Here is a 17,161-nt window from a genome sequence, read left to right on the forward strand (position 1 = left end):
TTAACAAATTATCACAAGATATCTTTTTGTTGCTATCAAAAAGATTGTAATTGAAGTCACCCATGACATAGACATGGCTATATTTTTGAGTGAAATCTGTCAAAATAGGTTCAACTTTTGAAAATTCTCCTTTGGGAAGATAAATGACACCTATGAGAATTTTACTATTGCCAGAGGAGATTTCCGAAAATATGAACTCTATACCAGGTTCTGTACATTTCAATATTTTTGTAGGTCGAATTTGATCGTCAATATACAATGCCACACCACCACCTCTTAGCCGCGGTCTGTCATTTCTATAAACTTTGTAACCTGGAATACCTACAGACAAATCACTGTGATAACTCTTGAGCCATGTTTCAGATACACCAATCATGTCTAAATAGTGGCCACTAAGAATGGATTTGATTTCATTAAACTTGGAACTTTTGTTGTTGAGACAAAAACTTTGGCAGTTAAAATGGCCAATATTAAGATAGTTTTTCCGATGCTTGAGCGTATCTCTGAGATAACTTGAGTCACTTGACTGTGCTCCCAAAATAAAATCATCCATTGATAAGTTATACAAATTGATTATGAGATGAAAGTTAGTTATTAAAAAAGGTAATAAAGAAAGAAAATGTAAAAAGTTGTTACGATTTTCCAATTTATTTAATAAACAAAAATAAAATATTTAAGTATTAGGATATTCAAAATTCGATATTCAATTATAGCCCAGGGAAATTAGTAATTTAAATCGCATTTTTCGCGGGACAAAATTTTTTTCATGGAATGTGTTCGGGTGGTTGTCCTTATCATAAAAGTCAATTTGTTGGGAAAATTGGAGGTTGGGAACAGCCGCCATCTTGGAAAAGAGATTGGTAGCGTTTTTATTGAATAGCTCCATTGTTATTCATTTTAACAGAAAATGACAAAGGTAGGACTTATTAACAATAAAATTATCTAAACAATGATATACAAAACAATTCCGTGAGTTGATTAAATAAAATTTTATAGTTGGTCAAAGTGCGGGTTTGTATCGCAAGGTTGGGACAAAATGACATTTTTTCATATATCTGACGAACTTTTGATTTGTTTGGATAATTCTTCAAGAATGAATTATAGTACTTATAATTACCTATAAAATGAGCCCACAATCGTTATTGTCACCATCGTATTGTAGAAGTAATCTAACTCCGAAACTCTCCATGTACTAGTCAAAAGTGAGAAAAAAGCTAGTTTTTTGCTAGTAGGCCGAGAAAATTTTGGGAGTAGAGGTATAACCAAAATATAAGTACGCAGTTTTGCTGCCATACTCGTGTTAATGTCGATTTCAAAGGTCTGACAACTCTAATTTTGGGCTTTATACGGGTTTTGGGGGGTTAAATAACGTAAGTTTTCCAGCTAACGTGAATGGGCTAAATTTATACTATTTGAAATTATAAATATAAAAGCTGATGCTCTATTATTTTTCCTAAATCTGGACACCTTAATCTCGGCTATGGGGTTAATAGAACTCACGATATAAGCTTTTTTAACTAACCATATCAGGCTTTTCAATTCAAATAAACAAACAAAAATCGAAACAAAAAAGCCTCTAAAACATAATCGTATAAACGGCTTATATCTTGAGTTCTATTGGTCACATCCTCAAGATTGGGGTGTCTAGATTTAGGAAAAATAATAGGGAATCAGCTTGTATATTTATAATTTCAAATAGTATAAATTTAGCCCATTCACGTTAACTGGAAAACTTACGTTATTTAACCCCCCAAAACCCGTATAAAGCCCAAAATTAGAGTTGTCAGACCTTTGAAATCGACATTAACACGAGTATGGCAGCAAAACTGCGTACTTATATTTTGGTTATACCTCTACTCCCAAAATTTTCTCGGCCTACTAGCAAAAAACTAGCTTTTTTCTCACTTTTGACTAGTACATGGAGAGTTTCGGAGTTAGATTACTTCTACAATACGATGGTGACAATAACGATTGTGGGCTCATTTTATAGGTAATTATAAGTACTATAATTCATTCTTGAAGAATTATCCAAACAAATCAAAAGTTCGTCAGATATATGAAAAAATGTCATTTTGTCCCAACCTTGCGATACAAACCCGCACTTTGACCAACTATAAAATTTTATTTAATCAACTCACGGAATTGTTTTGTATATCATTGTTTAGATAATTTTATTGTTAATAAGTCCTACCTTTGTCATTTTCTGTTAAAATGAATAACAATGGAGCTATTCAATAAAAACGCTACCAATCTCTTTTCCAAGATGGCGGCTGTTCCCAACCTCCAATTTTCCCAACAAATTGACTTTTATGATAAGGACAACCACCCGAACACATTCCATGAAAAAAATTTTGTCCCGCGAAAAATGCGATTTCATGCCCATATTTTGACTAATTGCCCTGAGCTATTAACTTACAACAATAATTCATTAGGGCAAATATGTGCCCGCCTTTTTAATAGAAAAATAAAAGATTAAAGAACTTGAATTAATTTCATAATGTTAAAAAACAAAAGATATCTTTATGTATGAGAAACAAAAATATAGAGAGGATAAATTGAGGAAGATACAAAATGAGAGAAAAAAAAAATAATAATAACACATTGTGTAAATACAATAAAAAAAAAAAAAAAAAAAAAAAAAACATTATGCAATTTATAGGATAATAAATAATTCAACGACGCAATGTGCGCTTTGTAATGTTGGCTCCAACTCCAGGTGTAGATTTTTGGTTCGATGAACTCTTCGATGCTTTTGATTTTCCAACAGATTTTTCTTTATGGTCAGCAGATTCATTGATAAATATGACATCTTGTTCAGAATTAGAATTAGCGACGACAGGATTTGAAGAATCAGATTTTGTTTCGATATTTGCGACAGCCGAATTGTAGTTCGGAATATCAGATTCGGAGTAAATAGATTTTATAGATCCATCAAGATTTATAACTTTAAAAAATTTAAACCCAGAGCTAAAGGATTTTATTTTTCCATTTTTCAACAGATCGAAACAAATCTTACGAACACTGTACATTTTTTTTGTTAAATTGTCATTGAGAAACACTCTAGATACAATACCCAATTCAGGACATATTTTATCCAATGTGAGCGATGGTGATTGAGCAAAATAGTTTTTCATGACACGATCTCTTGTTGTTATTGATAAAAACTTAATCAGCAAAATTTTTGAATCACTTGATAGTCTAAAAACTTTGGAAAAATCTTCAGCCCTTATGTTAACATTGAGATAGGAACAGAGCTTTATTGCAAAGACGAAAATATCCATTTCTATTGCAGGACACCCCGACACTAAGATATCTAGTCTTTTGTTCGTAAATTCTATAATTTCAGAGCACTCACAACTTTGAGACTTAGGAATTGAGTTCAATTTAATTTTAATGTCCAAAATCTCATTATTTACGCACAACATTTTTGTCTCCAATTGGTCTGAGACTTCTTTAGACACAATTTCAGGTAAGTCTTTTTTTATGTCATCAGCAACCGAGTTCAAGCGCACATTCATTTGAGTGAATAGTTTGAACATGTGATTAAATTGTTTTGATATCATGACAGGTGAATCGGAGACAGAACAATTTTCACACAGAAGAACAGGTTCATCGTCAGTAGCATTGGCTAGAGCTAAATTGCAGCCCAAACAATTCGGCATAGCTTAGGTTTACCGATCACTCTTGTTTATTTTTTTTTATTACAAAATGTATGTACTTTATGTTATTGACTAGCACTGCACTGCAGGGAGGTAATTGAAAAAAAAAAAAAAAAAAAAATATACAAAAAAAAAAAAAAAAAAAAAAACCAGTTTCGATCGCAGAGAGAGCACTGGGTGATTTATGTGAGAGAGTAAACCACATGCACTTGTTGGTCTTATCAATTTAATGAAAATGATAATTACAGGGAATTATTTATTTAAGGAAAACTGCAATTACAAAAGATCTTAATAAATTTTTTTTCATTTATTGTATTCACAGTACTTTAATTAATAAGTTTAGATAGTTTCAATAAACTTTTAGGTTGAAATTAGGTCAATTAAAATTTTTTTTGGCAGAGCACACAAAGCACGTTGCTTATTCGTTTGACATTGTGACTCAATTATTTATTATATCACTTTTTTTTATATGACAACCTACAATAAATTTTATACCATCTGAAAGCTTATTGTTTCAGCTCAAAATATTTATATCGACCATGTCTATACAACATCTACAAAAAGAGCTAGAATTTTTTTAACCCAATTAGTTTTCATAAAAAAAGCAAAACAATCAATCTCTTTTCGCTTCTAACGCCATTAAATCCATTTTTTAAAAGATAGCCTATGATCAATTTTTATATCATTATTATTTCACCTATATGACGCTTCAATCATATTTCTACCATGCCTACAAAAAAAAGTAAGAATTTTTTAAAGCCAACCATGTCGAAATTTCAAACTGAGATTACGGCAACAAATCTTCACAGGTGTTTTGAGGTATTTTTCAAGTTTTTTCAATTAAAGATTATATAACTTGTAGAGCACGTACCGTTATGTATGATATATTAAATGAAAGGTAATATTATCAGCATTAAAGTTAAAGTTAAATAAATTTGTTATGTGCTCTAGATCAAAAGATATTACGTGTTTAGAAAAAGAACATCTTTTCACCGTTATTTCAGAATTTTGAATATGACATGTCATGAATATGACAAGTTATGATCAATTGATTTTTCGTGTCGCTTTTTCGTTTCATCTTGTTTCAAATCACTACGATACTAAAGAAGTTTTCACTTCAAAAATTCTTACAACATAAATTTTTTAGACTTTATAGTACATTAATTATAATTATTATAATAATTATTATATAGTTTTAATATTTGATATAGTATTAATATGCCCTAATGTATGTGGTTTTATTTCGAAAGGCTTTTATGTGCATTAACTGTACCATTGCCACTCGAAAGTACTTTTTAAATTAGGATAATTTAGTATAAAACTAATATTTAACCTTTAGAATTTAGAATTAGAATTATTCTAAGGCCGTATGTTTCTCATAACCATGTTTTTTATCTTTTTAATCATTTTAGGAACAGCCTAATTAGCACCTCTTCACAAATAAAATGTCAACTGAAACCAATGAAACCATCGCAGGTGATAACTCCTCCGAAAATCAACCAAAACTTGGAATAAACTCATGGAAACCATTAGAACATCTTGGTGATTCATTATCACCAAAAAATGGCTCCAATAATGCTAACATGCGAAGAAATGCAAGTTTTGGTAATATGTTACCATCAACAACAAAAGAGTCGAAAGTCAGAGTAATTTATACTGGTGGAACTATTGGAATGATGCGAAATGAAAGCAATGGTAAGTCTTTAATTCTAGGACCATCGAAAACTTATTTAAAACTGATTTTTTTTTAGTACTAATACCAATTCCAAATGCGTTGGTCAAAATGATACGAAAATATCCAAATATGCATGATCAAGCTTATGCGGAGAAAAGATTTGGCACTGCAGCTGGTATGGCACCTTTGATTCTTCCATTCATTGATGGTATTCCAAATCGAGTTGTATACACGATTACTGAATACAATCCACTTTTGGATTCAAGTAATATGACAACTGATGATTGGGTCCACATTGCCAAGGATATTCATGTAAGATTGAATTTTTGAAAATTTGAAATTTTGTAACTTTTCTTTTTTTAAACAGCAATCATATGAATTTTTTGATGCATTTGTTGTCCTCCACGGAACCGATACTCTAGCCTACACTGCTTCAGCCCTATCGTTTATGTTGGAAAACCTTGGTAAAACTGTTATCATAACTGGCTCACAAATTCCAATATTCGACACACGAACTGATGGCAAGGATAATTTCACCACAGCCTTGAGCATAGCTGGAAACTATGTAATTCCTGAGGTTTGTGTCCTCTTTGGCAACAAACTCATGCGTGGTAATCGAACCATCAAAGTAAGCTGTGATGACTTGAATGCCTTTGATAGTCCAAACAATGTCCCAATCGGTCGAATTGGAATCAATTATGAAATTGACTATCGTTTGATATTTCGTCCTTGCAATATTAGTCGTTTTGTTGTACATGCTGATATGGATGTTAATGTTGGTCTTTTACGACTCTTCCCGAGTATAACTAGTTCAACGTTTAGGGCATTTTTAGCGCCACCTATGAAAGGTGTAGTCTTGCAGTCTTTTGGATCTGGTAACATTCCTTCGAATCGAAAGGATATTCTGGAAGAAATTCGAGCTGCTTCGGAACGTGGTGTGATTATTGTTAATTGCACGCAGTGTTCAAATGGATCGGTGGCGGAAATCTATGATACGGGGAAGGTTCTGAAAGCATTGGGTGTGGTGCCGGGCTATGATATGACACCTGAAGCAGCTGTTACAAAGTTATCTTATGTTTTGGGAAAACGTGATTGGACCTTGGAATACAAGAAACAGGTGGGTTTTCTTAAAAAAAAAAGAGGTTGTCTGTAAAGCCGGTTTACGGACGATGATTTCACGTGATAACGTCGTCAGAAAACAGGTTGTGTGCTTTTGTTTAAAATGAGTCAATTGAAGCGTTTACTTTTTTCAAACAATAATTTACAAGAAAAAGCTAAAAAAAATACCTTTCTCATTTTCTCATTATATTAATTTTTTTATTTTAAAAGCTAACAAAAAACATTATGCAATTTAAAAGCCAAGTATTTCTTAAGAATTAAACCATTTTTAAATTTTAACAATGCGCAAAAAGTACTAAAATAATTTATTGCAAACAATCATTTTCATCAAAAAAAGCAAAAAAAACATGAATTTTTATCTTCTGACGTCATTAATTACATTTTTTCCCTAACAACCTATAAAAATTTTTATACCATCTGAAAGCTTATTGTCTTAGCTCAAAATAAATATATCGATCAGGTCTATGAGACATCAACAAAAAGAGCTAGAATTTTTTGAACTCGATCAAATTTCATTAAAAAAAGCAAAAAAAAACATTTATTTTTGTGTCCTCACGCAATGGAATCAATTTTTTTGTTTGACAACCTATAAAAAATTGTATATCATGTGAAAGCTTATTATTATATTATTATTTCACCTTTCATATGACGTACCAATCTCATTTCAAAGATGCCTACAAGAGAAGTTAGAATTTTTTAAAGTCAACCATTTCGAATTTCCAGACTGAGATTACGGTACTTCCCACACTATTGGCTGTTCGGGGGGCAATAGATCTCCACTGGAGTTTTGAGGTTTTTCGCAAGTTTCTTGAATTAACATTGTGTAGCTTGTAGTTAGTCTACCGTTATGTGTGATATACCAAATGAAAGGTAATTGTATCAGGATGTTAATAAAAGTTTAATAAAATTTCTATCCGCTCTTGGTCAAAAGTTATAACCTGTTGAATTCTAAAATTTTATTTTACCGTTATCTCAAATTTTGTTTACGGAAATGATTGACACTTCAGACACATATAGTCGTTGTCATGGTCTATCATTATTTCATATATTTTATGCCTGTATCTATTAAAGAAAAAAAGATAAAAATAAAAAACGATTAAAATTGGTTAAAAACGGTAAAAAAAACGTGTTTTTTTAAAACTTGTTTCTTCCGTTATTCAGTCAAAACTCACTAAACGATTCCCTGATTTTTTTGCACATGTATGCATACGGCAAAAACCTACATGTCCTATAAGTTTGAGATTTTTTGAACGCCCCAAAAAAAAGCTAAAAATCAAAAACTATCCAAAAATACCCCTAAAAACAAGGTATTTTTCAAAAATTCATATTTCGAAACCCAGATTGTAAAAAAAAAATCCGTATCAAATGCCTAATTTTTTTCCCTCTTCTTTCACCTAGAATTGTCAAAAAAAATTTCGCCTACCCAAAATCATCATTTTGTCATAGCCCCAACACGTGTACAACGTTTAAACAAAACGTTGTAGCTTAGTTTCAAATTTTTTTAGAATTTTTTCTTAAATGCAGTTATTCTTAAATTAGTTTTATCTATCCATAGCAAAAAAAAAATCAACTCTCTACAATTTCGCGTTTAGATTTTAGCCCAAACTTCATTTTTCCGTCTTACTCCTGTTTACCCTATTAAGTGACTGAATTTTAAAAAATCCTTCATTTGGATTAAGCTTTAGGTTATTATCTTTCAAATAAGCTATAGAAGATTTTTGTATCTCTAATAGTTTATTTTTAATTTTGAATTGAAATTTTTGAGCGCACTGCGAAAGTGCGAGAGTGTAACGTTAGAAAATGGCGTCACTTTTTTGTGGTGGCTGCCATGGTTCATCGATTTATAAGACGTTATCACGTCAAAAAAAAAAAAAAAACAGTCTCAAGGGTACTTTTATCATTGTTGTAAAAATCCTTTTTTTTTCTTAATGCATTTGTTTTCCATTAAAAATAAGAAATATTTATTGCAAATAAAAAAATTAAGTACCTACAAAAATGAATAATATTTGCACAAAAAATAAAATTTTTATTTCAAATAAAAATATTTTGCATTAAAATTGCAAATAAAATATTTTTGCGTTAAAAAATATTTGTTCCAATTGAACAAAATTAGCATTTAATGCACATAAGAAATGTTTGCATTAAAAAAAGTATTTTTTTGTAATTGAATAATATTTGCATTAAAAAAAATATTGCAACTGAAGAATATGTATGTGCATTAAAACATTAAAAAAAAATGTTATTGCAACTAAAAAAATTTGCATTGAAACTAAAATTTTTATTTCAAATAAAAATATTTTGCATTACAAAAAATTTTATTGCAAATAAAAAATTTTTCATTAAAAAAATTATTGCAATTGAAAAATTTGCATTAAAAAAAATATTTCTTGCAAATAAAAACATTTTGCATTATACCTAAAAAAAAAAATGATATTGCAACTGAAAAATATTGGCATTGAAAATTAAATTTTTTTCAACTCAAAATATGTTGCATTAAAAAATTGTTATTTTAACTGAAAAATATTTGCATTGAAAATTGCATTAGAAAAAAAAAATTTATGGCAAATAAAAAATGTTCTGCATACTTGAACACTAAGGATTTTTAATAATTTTATCATTTAATAGGGTAAATAGCGGTAAAACAAAATTGCAAAAAACTGACTATTTTCAAAACGCGATGTTGTAGAAAAATAAATTTTTTTAATCGATAGAAAAATTTATTGTAAGACTAACAATGGTATTGAAAAAATTTCAAAAAATTTCAATACAATAAAAATTCTTACTTTTTTTGTAGGTATCGTAGAAATATGATTGAAGCGTCATATAAGAGGTAAAATAATAAGCTTTCAGATGATCTAAAGTTTATTATAGATTGTCATATAAAAAAATAGATTTAATGGTGTTAGAAGAATAAAAGTTTAATTTTTTTTTACTATTTTCATGAAAAATTATTGTTTTCAATAAATTATTTTTATACCTTACAAATTATTACAAAAATTTAAGAATGGATTTATTCTTTAGAAGAAAAATAATGGTGTAACTTTTTTTTAAACATGCATATATAAAAATTGATATAATGAGAAAAGAAAAAAAAAATATTTTTTTTAGCTTTTTCTTGTAAATTATGATTGGATTCAAAAAGTTATTCCGTTTTTCTACAAAACATACAGATATTAGGTAATATGTAAGGTCTTAAACTTTAGATTAAGTACTTTGCTATAAGATTTATTATCTTATAAATTTTTTACAAGAAAGTTGACAAATAAATAAGTTTTAGATGATTTTTTTTTAAAGCCACGCAACCTATTTTCTTACAATGCTATCACGTAAAATTATCTTCCGTAAACCGATTTTACAGACAACCACTTTTTTTATGCATTTTTTTTTTTTTCAATTGATATTTTTAGAACCCTGGTTTTTATGGTGAATTTGTTTAATTGAAGGTAATGCAATCGAATATCCGAGGTGAGTTAACTGCTGAAAGTCCACTAATGGAAGACTACGATCTTATAGAAGCAGTTGCTAGATCATTGCACTTGTCATCACCTGCTGAACTTTCTCAACTAGGAGCCACTCTATTTCCAGCAATGTTAAATGCTGCAGTTTTAGCTGGGGATATCAAAAAGGTATATCACAGTCCTCTACCTTCATTATTCTAGCTCTCTCATATTTTCCATTTATAGATCAATAGTCTCAAAGCTTATGGTGCCGATTTGTCAGGTGTAAATCATGACAATCGAACAGCTTTACACATTGCCTGTCACGAAGGCAACCTACCCATCGTCAATCTTCTACTACAACATGGAGTTTCTGTTCACATTCGCGATCGTTACGATCGCACTCCTTTGATGGAAGCTGTCAGCGTTGATCATCATGAAATTATTCAATTACTTTTAAGTTGTGGTGCTCATTTGACTGGATCAATGCGAGCAATTGGTGAACAGCTGTGTTCGGCAGCAGCAAGAGGATCATTGCTAAGATTGCAGTCATTTCAATTAGCTGGAGCTGATCTGGCACAAGTTGATCATTCGGGGAGGACGGCATTGCATGTTGCTGCATTGCATGGGCATGTTGAGATAGTTGAATATTTGGTGAAAAATTATGATGATATAAATGGAAAGGATAAATTGGGCCTGACAGCATTGCAATATGCAAAAATGATTGAACATGAAGAAGTTATTAAATTATTTGGTGATGGTTCTTCGTAATGATCTTAAGTAAGTATTTTACTTCCATTTCAAAAGTTACAATATTAATAAAAAAGTACTTAATTATTTTTTTTCAGAGTCAATTTTGATTAACCAGATAAGATCTCACAAGAGGCTCTCAGTTAAATTAGTAAATTAAAATAATTATTGTATCATAATTCGAATATATTTAAAACTATTTAAGTTCGTTTGCTTAAAAGTGTTATTATAAATAAAGTAACGCTTTGCCATACAAAAAACTGAACAAATATACAAAAATTGTATTTTAGCAAACAGACAATAATATTGAAACTCAATGTAAACCAAAATATATGTACATTAAATAAACTTTAACTACAAAATATTGTTGATTTTTTATTACAGGCGCGAAATAAGTTCAAAAGTTTCATACATTGTAAAACGCGATCTTGGAGTAGCAGAGTTTACGTTTTTTGAATTTATTATTTTGGGGTTATGCTATAATATCGTGAAACAATTTGTGTATGGTAGCTGTGAATTAAAATATTATTTAAAAATTTAGAAATATTTCTGACTTACTGTACTACAAAAGAAACCAAATGGCGTTCATCGTGGAGGTCGAAATCGTTTACATTTTTTTTTTAATTGTAAAAACTATTTTTTTTTTTTAATTACAAAAACATGTGTTTTTTCAAATTAAATTAAAATTATTATCGTTTACAAATATTTTATATTCTTAACAACTTCTTCAATCCGAGCAAGGATCACGTAAGATGGCTTTAAGTGATACTTTTTGCCTCCTTAATCGTCATGAAGACTTTTTTCCTTCATAGTTTTTCATCCTAAAAGAGATCTTCAATTCAATTCTTTTTGCTTCGTGAAGTCCTAATTCGTCATGAAGACTTTATTCTTTCATAAATTCGCATCTGTAAAGAGGTCTCAAGGTCGTACTTTTTAGCCCGTGAATTCCTTATTCATCATGAAGACTTTTTTCTTTCATAAATTCGCATCTTAAAAGAGGTCTCAAAGACGTACTTTTTAGCCCGTGAATTCCTTATTCATCATGGAGACTTTTATCTTTCATAAATTCGCATTTTAAAAGAGGTCTTTAGGTCATTCTTATTGCTTCGTGAAGTCCTAACTCCTCATGAAAACATTATTCTTCCATAAATTTGCATCTTTAAAGAGGTCTCAAGGTCGTACTTTTTAGTCCATCAAATCCTAATTCATCATGAAGACTTTTTTCTTTCATAAATTCGCATCTTTCAAGAGGTCTTAAGGTCATACTTTTTATTCCGTGAATTCCTTATTCATCATGAAGACTTTTTTCGTTCATAAATTTTCATCTTTAAAGAAGTCTTAAGGTCATACTTTTTAGTCCGTGAATTCCTCATTCATTATGAAGACTTTTTTCTTTCATAAATTCGCATCTTTAAAGAGGTCTCAAAGACGTACTTTTTAGCCCGTGAATTCCTTATTCATCATGGAGAATTTTATCTTTCATAAATTCGCATCTTTAAAGTGGTCTTAAGGTCATTCTTATTGCTTCGTGAAGTCCTAATTCCTCATGAAAACATTATTTTTCCATAAATTTGCATCTTTAAAGAGGTCTCAAGGTCGTACTTTTTAGTCCATCAAATCCTAATTCATCATGAAGACTTTTTTCTTTCATAAGTTCGCATCTTTCAAGAGGTCTTAAGGTCATACTTTTTAGCCCGTGAATTACTTATTCATCATGAAGACTTTTTTACTTCATAAATTCGCATCTTTAAAGAGGTCTTAAGGTCATACTTTTTAGTCCGTGAATTCCTTATTCATCACGAAGAGTTTTTTCTTTCATAAATTCGCATCTTTCAAAAAGTCTTAAGGTCATACTTTTTAATCCGTGAATTCCTTGTTCATCACGAAGACTTTTTTCTTTCATAAATTCGCATCTTTCAAGAGGTCTTAAGGTCATACTTTTTAGCCCGTGAATTCCATATTCATCATGAAGACTTTTTTCTTTCATAAATTCGCATCTTTAAAGAGGCCTTAAGGTCATACTTTTTATTCCGTGAATTTCTTATTCATCATGAAGACTTTTTTCTTTCATAAATTCGCATCTTTAAAGAGGCCTTAAGGTCATACTTTTTATTCCGTGAATTCCTTATTTATCATGAAGACTTTTTTCCTTCATAAATTCGAATATTTAAAGAGTTCTTAAGGTCATACTTTTTAGTCCGTGAATTCCTTATTCATCATGAAGACTTTTTTCTTTCATAAATTCGCATCTTTCAAGAGGTCTTAAGGTCATACTTTTTAGCCCGTGAATTCCATATTCATCATGAAGACTTTTTTCTTTCATAAATTCGCATCTTTAAAGAGGCCTTAAGGTCATACTTTTTATTCCGTGAATTTCTTTTTCATCATGAAGACTTTTTTCTTTCATAAATTCGCATCTTAAAAGAGGTCTTAAGGTCATACTTTTTAGCCCGTGATTTCCTTATTCATCATGAAGACTTTTTTCGTTCATAAATTCGCATCTTTAAAGAAGACTTAAGGTCATAATTTTTAGTCCGTGAATTCCTTATTCATCATGAAGACTTTTTTCTTTCATAAATTCGCATCTTAAAAGAGGTCTCAAGGTCATACTTTTTAGTCCATGAATTCCTTATTTATCACGAAGACTTTTTTCTTTCATAAATTCGCATCTTTCAAGAGGTCTTAAGGTCATACTTTTTAGTCCGTGAATTACTTATTCATCATGAAGACTTTTTTACTTCATAAATTCGCATCTTTAAAGAGGTCTTAAGGTCATACTTTTTAGCCCGTGAATTACTTATTCATCATGAAGACTTTTTTACTTCATAAATTCGAATATTTAAAGAGTTCTTAAGTTCATACTTTTTAGTCCGTAAATTCATTATTCATCATGAAGACTTTTTTCTTTCATAAATTCGCATCTTTAAAGAGGTCTTAAGGTCATACTTTTTAGTCCGTGAATTCCTTATTCATCACGAAGAGTTTTTTCATTCATAAATTCGCATCTTTAAAGAGGTCTTAACTTCATACTTTTTAGCCCGTGAATTCCATATTCATCATGAAGACTTTTTTCTTTCATAAATTCGCATCTTTAAAGAGGTTTCAAGGTCGTACTTTTTAGCCCGTGATTTCCTTATTCATCATGAAGACTTTTTTCGTTCATAAATTCGCATCTTTAAAGTGGTCTTAAGGTCATACTTTTTAGTCCGTGAATTCCTTATTGATCATGAAGACTTTTTTCTTTCATAAATTCGCATCTTTCAAGAGGTCTTAAGGTCATACTTTTTAGTCCGTGAATTACTTATTCATCATGAAGACTTTTTTACTTCATAAATTCGCATCTTTAAAGAGGTCTTAAGGTCATACTTTTTAGCCCGTGAATTACTTATTCATCATGAAGACTTTTTTACTTCATAAATTCGAATATTTAAAGAGTTCTTAAGTTCATACTTTTTAGTCCGTAAATTCATTATTCATCATGAAGACTTTTTTCTTTCATAAATTCGCATCTTTAAAGAGGTCTTAAGGTCATACTTTTTAGCCCGTGAATTACTTATTCATCATGAAGACTTTTTTACTTCATAAATTCGAATATTTAAAGAGTTCTTAAGTTCATACTTTTTAGTCCGTAAATTCATTATTCATCATGAAGACTTTTTTCTTTCATAAATTCGCATCTTTAAAGAGGTCTTAAGGTCATACTTTTTAGTCCGTGAATTCCTTATTCATCACGAAGAGTTTTTTCATTCATAAATTCGCATCTTTAAAGAGGTCTCAAAGTCGTACTTTTTAGCCCGTGAATTCCTTATTCATCATAAATTCGCATCTTTAAAGAGGTCTTGAGGTCATACTTTTTAGTCCATGAATTCCTTATTTATCATGAAGACTTTTTTCTTTCATAAATTCGCATCTTTCAAGAGGTCTTAAGGTCATACTTTTTAGTCCGTGAATTACTTATTCATCATGAAGACTTTTTTACTTCATAAATTCGCATCTTTAAAGAGGTCTTAAGGTCATACTTTTTAGCCCGTGAATTACTTATTCATCATGAAGACTTTTTTACTTCATAAATTCGAATATTTAAAGAGTTCTTAAGTTCATACTTTTTAGTCCGTAAATTCATTATTCATCATGAAGACTTTTTTCTTTCATAAATTCGCATCTTTAAAGAGGTCTTAAGGTCATACTTTTTAGCCCGTGAATTACTTATTCATCATGAAGACTTTTTTACTTCATAAATTCGAATATTTAAAGAGTTCTTAAGTTCTTACTTTTTAGTCCGTAAATTCATTATTCATCATGAAGACTTTTTTCTTTCATAAATTCGCATCTTTAAAGAGGTCTTAAGGTCATACTTTTTAGCCCGTGAATTACTTATTCATCATGAAGACTTTTTTACTTCATAAATTCGAATATTTAAAGAGTTCTTAAGTTCATACTTTTTAGTCCGTAACTTCATTATTCATCATGAAGACTTTTTTCTTTCATAAATTCGCATCTTTAAAGAGGTCTTAAGGTCATACTTTTTAGTCCGTGAATTCCTTATTCATCACGAAGAGTTTTTTCATTCATAAATTCGCATCTTTAAAGAGGTCTCAAAGTCGTACTTTTTAGCCCGTGAATTCCTTATTCATCATAAATTCGCATCTTTAAAGAGGTCTTGAGGTCATACTTTTTAGTCCATGAATTCCTTATTTATCACGAAGACTTTTTTCTTTCATAAATTCGCATCTTTCAAGAGGTCTTAAGGTCATACTTTTTAGTCCGTGAATTACTTATTCATCATGAAGACTTTTTTACTTCATAAATTCGCATCTTTAAAGAGGTCTTAAGGTCATACTTTTTAGCCCGTGAATTACTTATTCATCATGAAGACTTTTTTACTTCATAAATTCGAATATTTAAAGAGTTCTTAAGTTCATACTTTTTAGTCCGTAAATTCATTATTCATCATGAAGACTTTTTTCTTTCATAAATTCGCATCTTTAAAGAGGTCTTAAGGTCATACTTTTTAGCCCGTGAATTACTTATTCATCATGAAGACTTTTTTACTTCATAAATTCGAATATTTAAAGAGTTCTTAAGTTCATACTTTTTAGTCCGTAAATTCATTATTCATCATGAAGACTTTTTTCTTTCATAAATTCGCATCTTTCAAGAGGTCTTAAGGTCATACTTTTTAGTCCGTGAATTCCTTATTCATCACGAAGAGTTTTTTCATTCATAAATTCGCATCTTTAAAGAGGTCTCAAAGTCGTACTTTTTAGCCCGTGAATTCCTTATTCATCATAAATTCGCATCTTTAAAGAGGTCTTGAGGTCATACTTTTTAGTCCATGAATTCCTTATTTATCACGAAGACTTTTTTCTTTCATAAATTCGCATCTTTCAAGAGGTCTTAAGGTCATACTTTTTAGTCCGTGAATTACTTATTCATCATGAAGACTTTTTTACTTCATAAATTCGCATCTTTAAAGAGGTCTTAAGGTCATACTTTTTAGCCCGTGAATTACTTATTCATCATGAAGACTTTTTTACTTCATAAATTCGAATATTTAAAGAGTTCTTAAGTTCATACTTTTTAGTCCGTAAATTCATTATTCATCATGAAGACTTTTTTCTTTCATAAATTCGCATCTTTAAAGAGGTCTTAAGGTCATACTTTTTAGCCCGTGAATTACTTATTCATCATGAAGACTTTTTTACTTCATAAATTCGAATATTTAAAGAGTTCTTAAGTTCTTACTTTTTAGTCCGTAAATTCATTATTCATCATGAAGACTTTTTTCTTTCATAAATTCGCATCTTTAAAGAGGTCTTAAGGTCATACTTTTTAGCCCGTGAATTACTTATTCATCATGAAGACTTTTTTACTTCATAAATTCGAATATTTAAAGAGTTCTTAAGTTCATACTTTTTAGTCCGTAAATTCATTATTCATCATGAAGACTTTTTTCTTTCATAAATTCGCATCTTTAAAGAGGTCTTAAGGTCATACTTTTTAGTCCGTGAATTCCTTATTCATCACGAAGAGTTTTTTCATTCATAAATTCGCATCTTTAAAGAGGTCTCAAAGTCGTACTTTTTAGCCCGTGAATTCCTTATTCATCATAAATTCGCATCTTTAAAGAGGTCTTGAGGTCATACTTTTTAGTCCATGAATTCCTTATTTATCACGAAGACTTTTTTCTTTCATAAATTCGCATCTTTCAAGAGGTCTTAAGGTCATACTTTTTAGTCCGTGAATTACTTATTCATCATGAAGACTTTTTTACTTCATAAATTCGCATCTTTAAAGAGGTCTTAAGGTCATACTTTTTAGCCCGTGAATTACTTATTCATCATGAAGACTTTTTTACTTCATAAATTCGAATATTTAAAGAGTTCTTAAGTTCATACTTTTTAGTCCGTAAATTCATTATTCATCATGAAGACTTTTTTCTTTCATAAATTCGCATCTTTAAAGAGGTCTTAAGGTCATACTTTTTAGTCCGTGAATTCCTTATTCATCACGAAGAGTTT

At 30.0% G+C, this 17,161-nt stretch overlaps 1 protein-coding gene across 2 annotated transcripts in view; it reads left to right on the top strand.

The window, feature by feature from the left end:
- Window positions 1-10,990, top strand: part of LOC129910365 (L-asparaginase) — a 52,082-nt gene extending 41,092 nt beyond the window's left edge. For both annotated transcript variants that reach the window (XM_055987717.1, XM_055987718.1), the window contains exons 2-7: window positions 5,072-5,354; window positions 5,411-5,646; window positions 5,702-6,451; window positions 9,897-10,079; window positions 10,137-10,670; window positions 10,739-10,990. In XM_055987717.1, the coding sequence (XP_055843692.1) occupies window positions 5,105-5,354; window positions 5,411-5,646; window positions 5,702-6,451; window positions 9,897-10,079; window positions 10,137-10,661 (1,944 nt within the window). In that variant the 5' untranslated portion in view covers window positions 5,072-5,104 and the 3' untranslated portion in view covers window positions 10,662-10,670; window positions 10,739-10,990. The remainder of the gene's footprint in view (window positions 1-5,071; window positions 5,355-5,410; window positions 5,647-5,701; window positions 6,452-9,896; window positions 10,080-10,136; window positions 10,671-10,738) is intronic.
- The last annotated feature ends 6,171 nt before the right edge of the window (window positions 10,991-17,161 follow it).

The sequence above is a fragment of the Episyrphus balteatus genome, chromosome 2, assembly GCF_945859705.1.
Source record: "Episyrphus balteatus chromosome 2, idEpiBalt1.1, whole genome shotgun sequence".
Classification (NCBI taxonomy): domain Eukaryota; kingdom Metazoa; phylum Arthropoda; class Insecta; order Diptera; family Syrphidae; genus Episyrphus; species Episyrphus balteatus.